Genomic DNA, 18,305 nt, shown 5'->3' on the forward strand with positions numbered 1-18,305 from the left:
GCTCAGGCAGAGGCCCTGAGACCAGGAGGTGGAATCGGGCCCTCAAGGGCTGCTGGGCTCGAAGGCTACTGGTCCTAAGTACTCGCCCAGCTTTGGCTGGGGGCCGGCCAGCCTGCGGAGGTTGGTCAGGTGGTCACCCATCTTCTTGAGTCTCACCTCCTCATCCAGGAGGTGGCTCCCCAGGAAGGCACAGAGATGGTCTGTTTGGGCAGAACCCAGGGCATGCAAACCCAAAAAGGCCTGGTTCAGGTTCTTCTCCAGGCCCATGGTAGCTTCTGTGGCGTCCAGGGCTTTGCCCCACTCATCTTTGGGCAGCTTCGGTGTGTGCTGGAATAGGGTGCTGCTGCCATGCTGGTTTTGCATCTTGGAGAGGTGCTGGGCCAACCTGCTGAAGGAGGCAGGGCCCTGGCCCTCCAGAGCCGCATTGTGGCGCTCGGAGCAGAAGCCCAGAGAGAGGTAGGTGTAGCAGGCCAGAGGATGCAGGTCCACCAGGCGGGTGACCGCACCCTCCACTTGGGTGGAATAATTTGCACGAATCTGGGAGGTCATTGTGGGTGGCACTAAGGAGCTGACCGCAAAAGCGGTGTTGCCTGGTCCCAGAAGTCGCAACTGGAAAGGAATCTGGAGGGTGGTTGGTGGTTGGGAAAAGGGTCTGTTATATTAAAACGCTGTTGAAGTGGAGATGGAGCCGCGTGACCACCCAGCGCACCCGTGCAGATTAGTCTTACATTACCTCAACCTTCCTCATTGCCATTTTTTAGGTTCCCCTTACTAACCGGGTTGTTATCCCATCACTGCCCTCAGCAGAATGAAGACTGATGGTGCATGTCAGGACTAGTTCTGCTAGGTTGTACTGTCAGGGTTCTATCCCTTGCTGGCTCTAAAGCCAAGAGTGCAGAAAGCAGTCAGAGAGATGGTTAGAATTCCCTTGATAGTTGGTAGACACTCTCAGTTTTATGTTGAGGTGGTGTTGCTTTACTGAACCATTGGAAAGGTAATTGCTGCAGCCTGCAATTCTTACTAGTCTTAATGCTTTAGTATAATGTCCGTCATTTAATGAAAATAAGCAGCAAGGAATAGTGGAAAGCTTTAGCTTTTCAGATTGACTAACACGAGTTTGAATCCTGGTTCTGCTACTTGAGCAAGTTACTCTAATAATTTTCCACCTCAAAGTCGACATTTGAAGGGGGAATAATGATATTTAATCTTTCAGAGTTGTAAGGATTGGTTATATTTGAAATTCTGTAGCATATAGTAGAAGATCAGTAATTGCTAAATTTTTCAAGTGAAAGAATAAAAAAATAGGAATGTAATAGGAATAGGAATATGAGAGATACTGACTTTGACATTCAAAGTTTACTATTAAAATTTTTTCTTTAGAAATATATATTTTATTAATTTGGTGGTCCTGGCTTAAATAAACCAAAACTTTCAAGCTGCCACTCAGGAAGACTATAGGCTATCAGCTTATCACCTGATTTTGCAGAATGTGGGATAGTTCATGAGCTAGGATACATAGGAAGGTGAATTCAAATTCCCAAGAGAATGCTTGTTGGTAGCATTTAAGATTTCTATTATCTTAAATTGCTTATACAGAGAGTCTTTAGTGTTAATTCATTTGAGAAATGTTCAGATGTCTACCTGTTGATCCATTCTTTGACTTAGAGGGATTCTCAGTGAATAATTGCCTGTAAACTTTGGACTGTTATAGATTCTTTAATGCATTAAACATTTGACTTAAATGAAAAGTGAAGCTGTACTGTTCTTTGAGAAAAAAATTATGTTTGCCACCAGTTATACTCATTGGAGGAAATCTAATTTGTATTCTTCTCATTTGAATTTTCTTTATCATTTGGTGAGTACCAAAGCTTAATTTAGGGTTTGTCTTAGGGCTTATTTTTTTACTTTTAAAAATCCAAGCGCCAGACTCAAAAAACCTTTCATTCCCAAATGATAGTTAAACTATTTCTTAATTCATTTTACATGGATTATGTTTAAAGAGTAGTCGTAAGATATAAGGCTTTATAAAATAGTGATTAAAATTAGTCTTATATTAATACTAATAAAAATTAGTACATATTACGGCCTGTAGTTATGAAGTGCAGTTCTCCTGTATTCCCAGTAGAGGGCAGCACAAACACATTTTTAGCATTGAGAATATTTAAAAAGAAAAGTTAGATTTTGGGGGGGAAAAATCTTGTGTGACTCAATATATGTTATTCTTATGTTTTGGTTAAGTACTGGTAGACAAGAAGTATGTATAATCCTTTATTTTTGAGTTCATGTTACTGGATAGCAAGTGCCTGTATTTTGGATACAGAGCCACACAAAGCCATCAGAAAGCAACTTGCAGATTTCTGCAGTATATTTTACTCTGAAGTGAGAGAGTGGCATGGACATATATACACTACCAAATGTAAAATAGATAGCTAGTGGGAAGCAGCTGCATAGCACAGACAGATCAGCTCAGTGCTTTGTGTCCACCTAGAGCGGTGGGATAGGGAGGGTGGGAGGGAGGTGCAAGAAGGAGGGGATATGGGGATATATGTATACATGTAGCTGATTCACTTTGTGATACAGTGGAAACTAACATAACATTGTAAAGCAATTATACTCCAATAAAGATGTTAAAAAATAAGTAAATAAAATAAATAAAATAGTATTTTACTCTGAATCATAACCCTAGGATTTGGGTAATACATGTTCTCTATATAATGTTTAGAACTTTTACATGTAAATGTTCTTAAACTGCTTTATGCCAATTCACAAAATGAAATGTTCCCTCTTTTGCTTCTAGAAACACCAAGTTTTTTTTTCTTTTAACGAGTTTTAATTTGTTATTTCTACTGCAAAATGTAAAAAACACCAAATTGGAAGCATATTCTGTTTCAAAATGAGACATTTACTCTTTTTAAGTTTTGAAATTTCTTCCTATAGACTGAAACATAAACCAACAATAGCTATTGCTTACAACCTAACATAAATGTATAATATTTTAAGTTTAAAGATTTAAGGTAGGAAAATCATGAAATAAAAGTATTTGAATGAAAATTTTGTTTTTCATATTGTACCTTAGAGGAATTTCTACTCCTTTTTACTACTTTACTCGCAACAATTTGTATCTGAACAGTTAAATATAGTTTGATGAGATTCTATGCACTGACATTTGAGCCGCTTTTCCCCCAGCCATGCCCTTTGCTCCCAAGCAGAAGGGGAATGACAGGCTATGTATGAGTTACTTCCTTTCCATTGGTTACAAGTATGTTTTACTAATGCAAGATGTTATGTAATTATTTATATATATGTCATACTCATATTTAAATTTATACATTTGAATTTGCTTTTTTAAAATTGAGATAATTGACATATAACATTGTATTAGTTTCAGGTGTACAACATAATGATTCAAGATATATATACATATTCACTGATCACAGTAAGCTTATACATAGCTACAAAATTTTTTTCCTGTGATGAGAACTTTTAAGATCTTGCATTTTCTTTTAAATTGATATTTAAAATTAGTAAGAATAAAATATTTCCATTAATTTGCCTCTTTCTTTTGCTTTGTTTTGAAATTAAACATATGTGGTTAACATTACAAAAACATTACTCCTTGATTTTCTCTGTTTCTCAACTAGAAAGGAAAAAGGCCATGCAGAAATGTGTTCCATTGATAAAGTAGAAGGTGATAAATGGGTTTAGGTTTTATGTATTTTTCCACTCCAAGTACCTGGCCATCTTTTTCTATTAGCTTCTGAACTCTTAGAAGACATGGATATCTATTTCTTTTGCTAAGTCTCATAGCACTTATAATGGGTGCTCAGAAATAGTAAACATTAAAAAAATTGTATTTATTTATTTATTTATCTAGGCTGTGCCAGGTCTTAGTTGTGGCATGCAGGCTTCTTAATTGCAGCATGTATGCAGGATCTAGTTCCCCGACCAGGGATCAAACCTGGGCTCCCTGCATTGGGAGCACAGAGTCTTACCCACTGGACCACCAGGGAACTCCCTCAGAAATAGTAAACATTATTGACTGGCTGATTCCAGTTTAGACTCCAGTTTAAAATTCCAAAATAGAGTTGCTAACATCTTTGTACCAAAGAACTGAACAAGCAGAAACAAGAAAACAAAAACTTGCCTTCAGTATAACCTTAGACCACATTAAAAGTGAATTGAGGCCAGTAAGGCATTGAATTCATGGGGCAAAAATGGAAAAGTGATATAAAAGTTTATTGTTCTAAGACTCTGGGGAAATTTTTCTCACTCACGTTTAATAGCATTTAATTATATACTTATGAAAGGACTAGAAATCTCATGTAAGCATCACCTAGAAGCTATCAAAGCCCAGATTTGAGTTTGGTGAGTTATAGACAATGAATACTTTAAATTCTTTGATTTTTGATAATCAGGACCAGTGCTTTCAGACAAATGAACAATTATTTTGCTGTGAGAGCATCTGAAGAACATGAAATATACATTTTAAAATATATTATCTTTTTTTTACATCTTTATTGGAGATATATTATCTTTTACATCTAACCTATATCAAGTATTTCTAAGGAACCCTTATCATTGCTAAAGGGAATTTGATGGGTTTCTTCCAAGCTCAATCTTATATAGCAATTAAGAACTATATTTTGCCAGTTCTAGTGACTTTTCATCCCTGAATCGTTATTTTCATACTCAGTTCCTTTTGTAGAATATACATATATCAAAAAAATATAGCTAACCAGCAATGTGATCAAGGTTAAATTGATTTAACTATTTGTCATTCAAATGAGCATGTACTTTAAAAAAAAGCTTCTACGGTATTCTCTTTTTTTCTGTTAGTGTAGATCACACCTATTTAGCCAAGGTATAGATGAGATGCCATTTTCCTAACAAAATATAATTTTCAGTAGTTATGAATACATAGAATAAGGAATACTTAACTGTGGAAATAATATGGTGAACTTTTAGGTAAAGAAAGATCTGTAATTTTGTTCTCAGTACTACCAAGTTATAGCTGAGGAGGTAGAGTTATTTGTTAGATATATGTTCTGAATATTTCTCTGTGTTTCCAACTCTTACACTAAAGTATGTTTTTGCAGAGACTTATGTTTTATCTTAGTTTTTAAAGTGGGTTGTCTTTGTATTGTTCCTATAGACTTTTTTTCATGCATGGATTATATTTATTAAAAAATAAGTTAGTACTCAGGAGCTATGTCAGCATTATTGGAAGACTGAAAAGTTACTGGTGTGGGTGTTAAAATCCTCATTGCTTATCTACAAATGAAAACTGATAAGTCAGGACTATTGAAAATTCTGATGGTATTGTTCCCAATCTCAAGGGTTTTTATTTCAAATGACTTTCTAACTATAAATAGTAAAGCCTGTGATGAAATCCTTGAAATTAACTTGCTTTTTTTTTTTAAGGAAACATCCCTGCTTTTCTACTCTTTACTGCTAAAGGAAATTGATTCCTTCCTTAATAATAATTTTTGTGTTTTTTTCTCTTTTTTTTTCTGGACAGAGGTTCTAAAAGACTATATCAAGCCAGAGGGGGAATGTTTGGAATTGTTTGCTCGAAATTTACAGCCGGGTTGGACTAGTTGGGGCAATGAAGTTCTCAAATTTCAACATGTGGATTATTTTGTTGCCCTGGAGTCTAAAAGTTGACTATGTTCTTAAAATTGTGTTTTTCTTCAGTTTTTCCTCACTCCTTCTCCCTTCATTCTAATAGATTTTTCCTTTTATTACCAACCAATATGCTTAGAGATGTAAACAGGACTTGGTTTTTCAGCAAAATGATTAGAAGTAACTAGCTGTCATATAATTTTGAGATGAATTTTACTTCAGTTGCACTAGTATTTCACATTATTCTGGGCTCTACAAATAAAGAGGTAAGCAGTTAGAATGATGGCAAGACTTTGTTACTGAAAAAGTTCAGAAAGCATGCACTATGGACCTGAAGTCACAATTCTATGTATGGGTGTGTTTTGTTTGGCCCATATGGTGTTGTAAAAAAAATTGGAGCCATCATTCTAAAAAATCAGGAAATTTCACATAATAAGTCCATATTTCTGCCTTTCTTTAAACATCAGAAACTCTGACTACACTGCAGCCTGTGTTCTTTCCTGGCATCAGTCTGTGGGACCCAGTGGTGGCAGCTCATTTGGGAAGGGCCATGTACTCTCCGGTTTACCACAGTAACCCTTGTCCCATACCACTCACTTATATTGTCTACCTGACCCCTGTACAACCTGAATTTAGAACGTCTAGTATGCTGCTACATTCTGGAAAATGTATTCAAAGACCTGCTAAGTATTGCATCATTGTACTGAGTTCATGAAACATTTTTGGAGGGTTTTAAATTTCATTCAGGGTCACTTTTCAATTACTTTTTAGTTTTGCTTGTTTTTCTAGAAGAAAAATAAATTCTTAATAATGTCAGAAAGTAAACACTGCTTGGACTTAATTGATATTTATAGAACATTCCATCCAAAAGCAGCAGAATACACATTCTTCTCAAGTGCACATGGAACATTCTCCAGGATAGATCACATGCTGGGCCACAAAGCAAACCTTGGTAAATTTAAGAAAATTGAAATCATATCAAGCATCTTTTCCAGCCACACCGCTATGAGATTAGAAATCAACTACAAGGAAAAAACTGTAGAAAACACAAACATGGGACTTCCCTGGTGGTGCAGTGGTTAAGAATCCACCTGCCAATGCAGGGGACATGGGTTCGAGCCCTGGTCCGGGAAGATCCCACATGCTGCGGAGCAACTAAGCCCATGTGCCACAACTACTGAGCCTGCATTCTAGAGCCCATGAGCCGCAACTGCTGAGCCTGTGTGCCACAACTACTGAAGCCCAATCACCTAGAGCCAGTGCTCCGCAACAAGAGAAGCCACCACAATGAGAAGCCTGTGCACTGCAATGAAGAGTAGCCCCTGCTCACTGCAACTAGAGAAAGCCTGCATGAAGCAATGAAGACCCAAGACAGCCAAAAACAAACAAACAAACAAATAAATAAAAATTTGAAAAAAAAACCCCACAAACGTGGAGGTTGAACAATGTTACTAAACAACCAATGGATCACCTAAGAGGAAATAAAAAAATACTTAGAGACAAAAGAAAACAAAAACATGACAATACAAAACCTTTGGGATACAGCAAAAGCAATTCTAAGAGGGAAGTTTATTACCAATACAATCTTACCTCAGGAAATGAAAAATCTCAACTAAACAACATAACCTACACCTAAAGCAACTAGAGAAAAAAGAACAAACAAAACCCAAAGTTAGTAGAAGGAAAGAAATCATAAAGATCAGAGCAGAAAGAGAGATGAACAAAACAATAGAAAAGATAAGTGAAACTAAAAGCTTGTTCTTTGAAAAGAAACAAAATTGCTAAACCTTTAGATTCATCAAGAAAAAAGGGAAAGGGCTCAAATCAAAATTAGAAGTGAAAAAGGAGAAGTTACAACTGATACCACAGAAATACAAAGGAATCATGAGACTACTACAATCAACTATATGCCAATGAAATGGACAACCTGGAAGAAATGGACAAATTCTTAGAAAGGTACAATCTTTCAAGACTAAACCATGAAGAACAGACCAATCACAGACCAATATGAACAGACCAGTCACAAGTACTGAAATTGAAACTGTGATTAAAAAACTTCCAACAAACTAAAGTGCAGGACCAGATGAATTCTATCTATCACAGGTGAATTCTGTCAAACACTTAGAAAAGAGTTAACACTTATCCTTCTGAAACTATTCCAAAAAATTACAGAGGCAGGAAAACTCCCAAACTCATTCTGTGAGGCCACCATCACCCTGATACCCAAACCAAACAAAGATACTACAAAAAAAGAGAAAATTATAGGTCAATATCATTGATGAACATAGATACAAAATCCTCAACAAAATACTGGCAAACCTAATCCAACAATACGTTAAAGGGTTCATACACCATGGTCAAGTGGGATTTATCCTAGGGATGCAAGGATTTTTCAATGTACTCAACTAGTGTGGTACACCACATCAACAAATTGCAGAATAAAAATCACGTGATCATCTCACAATAGATGCAGAAAAAGCTTTTGACAAAATTCAACACCGATTTATGATAAAAACTCTCCAGAAAGTGGGCATAGAGGGAACCTACCTCAATGTAATACAGGCCATATATGACAAACCCACAGCTAACATCATACTTAGTGGTGATAAGCTGGCAGCATTTCCTCTAAGATCAGTGAGATCAGGCTGACAGCATTTCCTCTAAGATCAGGAACAAGACAAGGATGTTCACTCTCACCACTTTTATTCAACATAGTTTTGGAAGTCCTAGCCATGGCAATCAGAGAAGAAAAAAAAAACAAAAAACCAAAGAAATCCAAATTGGAAAAGAAGTGAAACTGTCACTGCAGAAAATCCTAAAGATGCTACCAAAAAACTACTAGAGTTCCTCAATGAATTTGGTAAGGTTGCAGGATACAAAATTAATACACAGAAATCTCTTGCATCTCTATACACTAACAATGAAAGATTGGAAAGAGAAATTAAGGAAACTCCCATTTGCCATTGCATCAAAATAATAAAATACCTAGGAGACAAAAGGCCTGTACTCTGCAAACTATAAGATGCTGATGAAAGAAATGGAATATGATACAAACAGATGGAAAGATATACTGTGTTCTTGGATTGGAAAGATCAGTATTGTCAAAATGGCTGTACTACCCAAGGCAACTACAGATTCAATGCAATCCTTATCAAATTACCAGTGGAATTTTTCACGGAACTAGAACAAAAAATTTTAAAATTTGTATGGAAACACAAAAGACCCCTAATAGCCGAAGTAATTCTGAGAAAGAAAACTGGAGCTGGAGGAACCAGGCTCCCTGACTTCAAACTATACTACAAAGCTGCAGTAATCAAAACAGTATGGTGCTGGCACAAAAACAGAAATATAGATTAATGCAACAAGATAGAATGCCTAGAAATAAACCCATGCACCTATGGTCAATTGATCTATGACAAAGGAGGAAAGAATATACAATGGAGAAAAGACAGTCTCTTCAATAACTGGTGCTGGGAAAACAGCTACATGTAAAAGAATGAAATTAGAACATTCTCTAACATTATACACAAAAATAAAATGGATTAAAGGCCTAAATGTAAGACCAGATACTATAAAACTCTTAGAGGAAAACATAGGCAGAACACTCTGACATAAATTATAGAAATATCTTTTTGTATCCACCTCCTAGAGTAATGAAAATAAAAACAAAAATGTACAAATGGGGCCTAATTAAACTTAAAAGCTTTTTCACAGCAAAGGAAACCATAAACAAAATGAAAAGACAACCCACAGAAAGGGAGAATGTATTTGCAAACAAAGTGACCGAGAAGGGATTAATCTCCAGAATATACAAACAGCTCATGCAGCTCAATATCAAAAAACCAAAAACAACCCAATCAAAAAATTGGCAGAAGATCTAAATAGACATTTCTCCAAAGAAGACATACAGGTGGCCAAAAAACACATGAAAAGATGCCCAACTTTGCTAATTATTAGAAAAACGCAAATAAAAGCTACAATGAGGTATCACCTCACACCAGTCAGAATGGCCATCATCAAAAAGTCTACAAACAATAAATGCTGGAGAGGGTGTGGAGAAAAGGGAACCCTCCTACACTGTTGGTGGGAATGTAAATTGGTACAACCACTATGGAGGACAGTGTGGAAGTTTCCTTAAAAAACTAAAAAAATTAATAGAACTACCATATGATCTAGAAATCCCACTCCTGGGCATATATCTGGAGAAAACCGTAATTCAAAAAGATACATGCACCCCAGTGTTCATTACAGCACAGTTTACAATAGCCAAGACATGGAAGCAGCCTAAATGTCCATCAACAGAGGAATGGATAAAGAAGATGTGGTACATATATACAGTGGAATGTTCCTCAGCCATAAAAAAGAACGAGATAATGCTATTTGCAGCAACGTGGATAGACCTAGAGATTATCATACTAAGTGAAGTAAATTGGACAGAGAAAGAAAAATATCATATGATATCACTTATATGTGGACCCTAAAAAGATGATACAAATGAACTTATTTACAAAACAGAAAGACTCATTGTTTTCAAAAACAAATTTATGGTTACCAAAGGAGAAAGGTGGGGGGAGGGATAAATTAAGAATTTGGGATTAAGAGATACACACTACTATATATAAAATAGATAATCAACAAGGACCTACTGTCTAGCACAGGGGACTATACTCAGTGTTCTGTAATAATCTATATGTGAAAAGAATCTGAAAAAGAATGGATATATGTACATATATAACTGAACCACTTTGCTATACACCTGAAACTAATACAACATTGTAAATTGACTATACCCCAATATAAAATAAAAATTAAATTAGAAAATAAAAACAAAGAAAAAAAAAGAAAGTAACTACTGCTTATGATTGTGAAAAATTTTTTAATATTATTTCCAGATTTTCTACAAATAAATATTTGTTTACTAAGTAAAATATTTTTACTGAAATGGTTCTTTGAAAAGCATGCTGATTTATTATATATAAGCTTAAAAAATTTTTTTGAGGTATACTTTTCACATAATAAAATTCTCCAATTATCAGTGTCGAATTCAATGAGTTTTGAAAGCATACATATATATCTACCACCATAATCATGATATAGAACATTTCCTTCATCCCCCAAAATTGATATGTCCCTTTGCAGTCAATCCCATCCTCCCACCCTTGGCCCTTGGCAAATGATTTGTTTTGTATCATTAGTTTTGCTTTTTAGAATTTCATATAAACGGAATCGTAGAATATGTAATCTGTTGTGTTTGGCCTTTCACTTAGAGTTTTGAGAAAAGAGTTTATTTACAGATTTTCTACAAATATTTATCTACTAAGTAAAATGTTAGATTGAAGTGATTATCTGTCAAGTTTGCCAATTGATTTACTGATTTTGCCAAATAAAATTGTTATTTTTGAAGTTTGTTCAATCTTTGAGTATGTGAATATCAGAGGCTTAACTTTGAGCCTTGCTTTAGTTGCTGCCTTTTACTCTATCCTCGCTGTAGGCTCTATCTACCTTGTCCTGTTCTAGTCATCCAAATTCTATGGCTCAAACTCACTCTTACCAGAAAACTGTAGGCCCTCAAATCTTACCTTTTCAGGCTTGGTACTCTAGAGACATATATTTAGCGAATTTGTGTTTTCAGCTTCAGTGAGACATGGGATTTTGTACTGATTGTGATTCAGAGGAAGATTATAATCACCTTCAATGGCTTTACCTTTCTTGAAGATGCTGCTCAATTTACCTCATTTGACATATCATGTACCGTTGGCTTACCACATGCTGGGAAGCACCACAGCACTGTTGCCATAGTTTTCTGGTTATCAGAGTTCTTTTACTTCAATTATATCACTTTATTCTCAAAGCAGTCTTATGAAGTTGTAGTTATAATGAGAGAACACGTTCATAGAGGTGAACTGACATGGCTAATAAGTGAACCAAGACTTGAGTTCTATTCTGTTTCCTAAATTAAGACACTTTATGTTGTACCATGTTTGCTAATGAACCTGAGATCTTAATAGGCTCATCAGCTACTAATCAAAGGATCCACTGTTTGGCCTGAAGCAAATTTAGAATGGTTCATATGTAGTCATCCAAACATACCTTTCTTAATATGTGATATCATCAGTCTTGGCTAATTAACACAATATTTTTTTTTTTTTTTTTGCTGTACGCGGGCCTCTCACTGTTGTGGCCTCCCCCATTGCGGAGCACAGGCTCCGGACGCACAGGCCCAGCGGCCATGGCTCACGGGCCCAGCCTCTCCGCGGCATGTGGGATCTTCCCAGACCGGGGAACGAACCCGTATCCCCTGCATCGGCAGGCGGACTCTCAACCACTGCGCCACCAGGGAAGCCCCACAATATTTTTTGTTAGAGATTTAGTGACATTAGTTGAACTGATATCCTGAGTGCAACTCAGAATCACTCAGAATCACATAGCCTGCTAAACCCTTTGACATAAGCTGTTAGCACATTTACCATGCAATTGTATTTATCTCAATCAGATTAGCCGTTTTAAATTTACATTTTTTAAGGAAGCCCTTCTGCAAGATACAGACTTGGACTTGAAGGTGGTTGTTCAAATTGTTAGATTAAGTAACGTAAGTACAGGTGCAAATTATTTAATGCACCATGGTTATCTGCTATCAGGGTATAGACCAACCCAAAACTCCACTGAGGGTCTTAATTAAATTCATGGCTCTATTTTTAAAAACTTTATATTGATTTATTTATTTACTTTTGGCTGTGTTGGGTCTTGTTTCTGCGCACGGGTTTTCTCTCTAGTTGCCACGAGCGGGGACTGTTCTTTGTTGCGGTGCGCGGGCTTCTCATTGCGGTGGCTTCTCTTTGTTGCAGAACACAGGCTCTAGGCACGTGGGCTTCAGTAGTTGTGGCACATGGGCTCAGTAGTTGTGGCTCGCTGGCTCTAGAGCGCAGGCTCAGTAGTTGTGACTCACGGGCTTAGTTGCTCTGTGGCATGTGGGATCTTCCTGGATCAGGGCTCGAACCCATGTCCCCTGCATTGGTAGGCAGATTCCTAGCCACTGTGCCACCAGGGAAGTCCAAATTCATGGCCCTATTGACCAGTCTGCTCCAGCTTGAAAGCAAGTCAATACCAGAATACCATGATAATTACACTAAATATTTTCCTCTAAATATTCCTAGGAGTTAACCTAGGTTTTCTAGGGCTTCTGTGAACTTGAGTGAACTTGTTGGATTTTTTCAGTATCAGTCCAAATTCTTGGGACTATATAAAAACAAATTGATCTCTAGGAGTGGAGACCATGAGGAAAATTTTTTTTTCATCAACTTTTTCTGATTAGACTTTGTACTAATTATCAGATAACTGACATAACAATGGGATAACTTCGTATGACTAAGGCAAATGAATGGTCATTTACAATGTTAAAATCATTTTTGGTCAATATCTTTAAGGAAAAACATATGGTACTTAGCTTGATTTTTAGCTGCTTCTCCCAACATTCCCATATATGCCTTAAATGTTAGTCTAACTGGATATTTGCTATTACCTGAATTTAGGACTCTGCTTTTGCTCATGGACCTTCCTCTGTCAGGAAAAAACTAGGCTTTGGGATCAGCTGGATCTATATATTGAGTCTTAATATTTAGCTTATGAGTGAATTTGAATAATTATTTAAACTATGTTTTCCTGTTTTGTTTCCTTTTTTGAGGTTAAGAGGCCGAATCTTTGGACCTTGTAGGATTATTATGAGGATGAAGGGAAATAACATATGTGAAGTGCCTAGTGTAGGGCCTGGTACCTAGAAGGTATTCGATATATACGCTTATTTCTCTTTATTCACAGTCTTCTTGACAGCACCTCTTATTTTGTGATCCACCTTTTTTTGTCTCCTAAAGGAAAGCCTTTATTCTTGCTTTTAGAGCCACTTTTCACATACATGGATTATCTAGCTAGGTTTTTCCTCACATTTATCATGAAATCAGAAAGTGGTTTATTCTGTAGGTGGCTCCCTTTTTTTTTTTAAATAATAGATTTTACATCTCAGTAGATTATGGGAGGTAGGCCAATTTTTCTTTTTTTTTCTTTTTTTTTTTTGCGGTACGTGGGCCTCTCACTGTTGTGGCCTCTCCCGTTGCGGAGCACAGGCTCCGGACGCACAGGCTCAGCGGCCATGGCTCACGGGCCCAGCCGCTCTGTGGCATGTGGGATCTTCCCGGACCGGGGCACGAGCCCGTGTCCCCTGCATCAGCAGGTGGACTCTCAACCACTGCGCCACCAGGGAAGCCCAGGACAATTTTTAATATATGTTTCTCTTATCAGCATATCTAGCACTGCCAATATTTAATGAATGAATGAATGGACTCTTGGCCTTCAGGTATCTTTGAATTCAATGGAATAGACAAGACTCCTACAAGAAACCATGAGAGCTTAATAAACCACAGTATACAGTAAACACTAAGCTGGGGAACAGATGGAAAGTGATGCAGAAGTTTAGAGAAACACATCACTTCGAGATCACTGAGCAATGTGAGAAATGGAGAACAGGAACCACATGCTGGTTAAATTTTGGTTTATTTTCTAATTCTAGGTAGTGGCTGTAATGTTACTAGACAGTAGGCAGCTAAAATGTGCAAGTTCAGAAGAGTTACAAAGGAAGCATTTTGTTCTTTGTAGATTGTAAGCTTTAAAAATTCTTTTTATAGAAATATAGAAGATAGTGCACACTATTTTTAAACTGGAGGCTAAATTAACAGGATTAAAAAAATCTGCTCTGAATTTTCTACCTTTTGAATGAAAATGTTATTTGGGCATCTTTTCTACAGTTGTCTAGGAGGCTTACTTTTAACATTTTTACAGCTGTATTGAGGTATAATGATATAAATTGCACATTTTATAACATACAGTTTTATGAGCTTTGACTTATGTGTACGCTTGTGAATCCACTGTCAGAAACAAGATAATAAACACAGTCATCATCTCCTAAGATTTTTCTCATGGCCCCTTATAATCCACCTTCCTTAACCACCCTTCCCCATCCTATTCCCAGGCAATCACTGGTCTGTTTTCTGCATCATAGAGTTGTGTGCATTTTCTAGAATTGTACATAGATGAAATCATACAGCATGTACTCTTATTTATTTTTACCTAGATTCCTTCACTCAGCGTCATTATTTTGAGATTCTTCCATTTTTTTGTGTGTATCGATAATTCATTCTTTTTTATTACTGAGTTGTATTCAGTTGTATGGACATACCACGTGTTACCTATTCATGTACTAGTTTTCTATTGCTGCCATAACAAATTACCACAATCATAATGGCTTGAAACAACACCGATTATTAGCTTATAGTTTTGTAATTCAGAAGTCTGAGCAGTCTCAGCTGGGTTCACTGCTCAGGATCTCAGGAGGCCAAAAACAAGGTGTTGGCTGGGCTTAGCTCTTATCTGGAAGCTCTAGGGGGAAATCCATTTTCTTTCTTTCTTTTTTATTTTATTTTTTTTACTTTTGGCCACTCCACGTGGTTTGCAAGATCTCAGTTCCCCTACCAGGGATTGAACCCAGGCCGTGGCAGCGAAAGCACTGAATCCTAACCACTAGACCACCAGGGAACTCCCAAGAAGGATCCACTTTCAAGGTTGTTCAGTTTGATAGCAGAATTCAGGTCTGTTTCTTTGCTGGCTGTTGGCTAGGAGTCAAATCAACTGCTAGAGGCTGCTCTGTGGTCCTTGCCCATGATTCCCTCCGTCTTCAAGCTCACAGTAGCACATTGAGTGCTTCTTGCCCTTTGACTCTCTCTGACTTTGCCTTGTGCTGCCATCTAGAGAAAATTCTCTGTTTTAAAAGGGCTTTTGTGATTAGATTGGACCCACCTGGATAATCTTCCTTTTGTCATATAATGTAACATAACCATGGGAGTGATAGTTCATCATGTCACAGGTTCCCACCAAACTCAAAGTGGGGTTTATACAAGTGAGAAGGTCACTGGGAGTCATTCTTAGAATTTTGCCTAATATGACCCAACCTCTGGCCCACAACGATCCATGCCTGTTCCACAAGTGAAATACATTCAACCTATCCTAAGGTTCGAAATGGTATCATTCCATCATATAAATTCTACTGGCTTAAAAGTCCCAAATCTCATCATCTAAATCTAAATTAGGTTAGAACAGGCTCTGCTGTAATCCGTTAAGTACAGCTCCTGGGCAAAATTCCCTCCATCTGTGGACCTGTGGAACTAAAGAAAAAAGTGATTTGCCTCCAACACTCCCACAGTAGTTGGATGGGCATAGCATAAGAGTTATAGCTATTCCAGTTGAAAAATAGGGGAGGATGGAAAAAAATAACAATTTTCCTTGTCCAAAGCAGTTAAAAAATCCAGCCAGGTAAACTCCAGGCAGAGTTCTTTGATTAAAGCTTCAAGGCCTGGCAATAATGGGTGGTTCCGAGCTCTGCACTTTGGGTTCTTGGCTCCATCCTCTGAGCTCTGATTCTGCTCTCTAGGCTTTTGTTTTCAGCTTTTGATTCATTCTTTTCTTTCTTTTTTTAAAAAGTTGAAGTATAGTTGATGTACAGTAATATTATATAAGTTACAGGTGTACAACACAGTGATTCACAATTTTTAAAGGTTATACCACATTTATAGTTATTATAAAATATTCGCTGTATTCCCCATGTTGTACAATAGATCCTTGTAGCTTATTTTATACCTAATAGTTTGAATCATCCTTTTCTATGAAAGTTAGCATGTGTTTACAGCTGAATTATTTTATAAGCCTCCTCCTGTCAGTAGAATTTGGGGGACTTGACAGCCTTTTTTTTCACTTTCTACTCTCTCATGTTCAGTCCACACTGGTATTGTGTCTGCTGATATAAAATTCTCAAAAACCTATGGATCTTGTTTGGAATTCAAGGGGATTCACTCCCATCAGACAAGAGCCAGATCCACAAATCTTTTAAAGATCTCTGTGTTTTGGCTGAGGGGCAGTGCTCTTAAACTATCTCAAGGCCCTCTTGATTGACTGAGAAGATCTGTTAGGAGCACGCTTAATCACTTGGAAGGATCTTTTGTGTGGCTGAATACTCTGACCCTTTGATCTTTCCAGGGTTTTGGCAAAGGGCTGTGTGGTTACATGCCCAGCCTGAGCCTGTACTTAATGCCATGATTTCAGAAGCAATCTCTTACTTTTAGCATCTCTTTCCACCTGGATAGGCCGAGAATTTCCCAAATCAGTGAGTCCTGATTCCTTAGCAGTTCTTTCCTCAATTTATCTCCCCTTATATTTTACTATGAGCAGCAAAAAGAAAACAGGGAACACCTTCAACACTTGGCTTGGAATCTCCTAAGTATTCAAGTTCATCACTTTTGAATTTTCCTTTCTCCTATATAACTGCAGGATATAATTTTGCTAAGTGTTCTGTCTCTACAACACAAGGATTTCCTTTCTTCTAGTTTCCAAATGCATGTTCCTCTGAGTTCCACTCAGTTCTTTCTGGGTCCTCACCAGCAGTATCTTTAAAGTCCATATTTCTACTAACAGTCTGTTCAAGATTTCCACCATGCTCCTCAAAATCTTCCAGTCTCTCTCTGCCCATTGCCCAATTTCAAAGTCACATTTTAGGTGTTTATCATCATGACACCCCACTTCCAGGTACCAAAATATGTATCAGTTTTCTATTGTGTAACAAATTACCACACAGTAGTTTAAAACAACACTATTTTTTTTTTATTAATTTCACAAACCTTAGGTAAGAATTCCAGGCAGGCTAAACTGAATTCTTTGCATAGAGTCTCAGGAGGCCAAAGCAAGGAATTGTTGGTCAATCTGGACTCTTATCTGGGGGCTCTAGGGAATAGACTGCTTCCAAGCTCATTCAGATTGTTGACAAAATTCAGTTCCATGTGGTTGTAGGACTGAGGTCTCTGTTTCCTTGCTGGCTGATAGCAGAGGTGGCTCTCAGCTCCTAGAGGCTGTACCCCCTCCATCTTCAGAGCCAGCAACAGTGTGTCAAATCCTTCCTGTGTTTCCAGTCTCACTGACTTCACCTTCTGCCATCAGCCAGAGAAAACACTCAGCTTTTAAAGGGTTTTGTGATTAATTGGTTCACCCGGATAATCTCCATTTTGCCACATAAGGTAACATAATCATATTCATAGGTTCAGCTCATAATCAGAGAAGAAGAGAGTATATTAGGATGTGGGTTATTGGGGGTCATTCTTAGAATTTTCCTACTATAATTCTTCTGTCGATGGACATTTGTGTTGTTTTTAGTCTGGGGCTATTATAAATAAAGTTTATATGAACATGCCTGTGTGAGTTTTTGTATAGAGGTAAAGGTCAATGTTTGTTTTTCCCAAATGTATAACCAGTTATTTACAGCACTAATTGTTGATAAATCTTTCTTTTCCACTATTGAGTTGCCTTGGCATCTTTGTTGAAAACAATTGACAAAGATATATGTGTCTATTTCTGGATTCTCAGTTTTGTTCCATTGAATTTTGTCTTCATTTATGTCAGTTCCACACTATCATGATTACTGTAGGCTTGAAATCAAATAAGATCAGTTCACAACCTTTATCCTTCTTTCTTACTTTTGGTCATCACTTAAGAGATATTATCTTTGTATGTAAATTTCCTTTTAAAAATTAGTGAATCAAACAGTTAAGAATGTTTGGCCATTTATATTTCTTTCATGGATCATCAGTAGTTTC

At 37.1% G+C, this 18,305-nt stretch overlaps 1 protein-coding gene across 3 annotated transcripts in view; it reads left to right on the forward strand.

Annotated features, from left to right (window-relative positions):
- Window positions 1-10,474, forward strand: part of METTL4 (methyltransferase 4, N6-adenosine) — a 38,572-nt gene extending 28,098 nt beyond the window's left edge. For all 3 annotated transcript variants that reach the window (XM_060119366.1, XM_060119364.1, XM_060119365.1), the window contains exon 9: window positions 5,519-10,474. In XM_060119366.1, the coding sequence (XP_059975349.1) occupies window positions 5,519-5,664 (146 nt within the window). In that variant the 3' untranslated portion in view covers window positions 5,665-10,474. The remainder of the gene's footprint in view (window positions 1-5,518) is intronic.
- Window positions 10,475-18,305: the final 7,831 nt, after the last annotated feature.

This window comes from Mesoplodon densirostris, chromosome 15 (assembly GCF_025265405.1).
Source record: "Mesoplodon densirostris isolate mMesDen1 chromosome 15, mMesDen1 primary haplotype, whole genome shotgun sequence".
Lineage (NCBI taxonomy): Eukaryota > Metazoa > Chordata > Mammalia > Artiodactyla > Ziphiidae > Mesoplodon > Mesoplodon densirostris.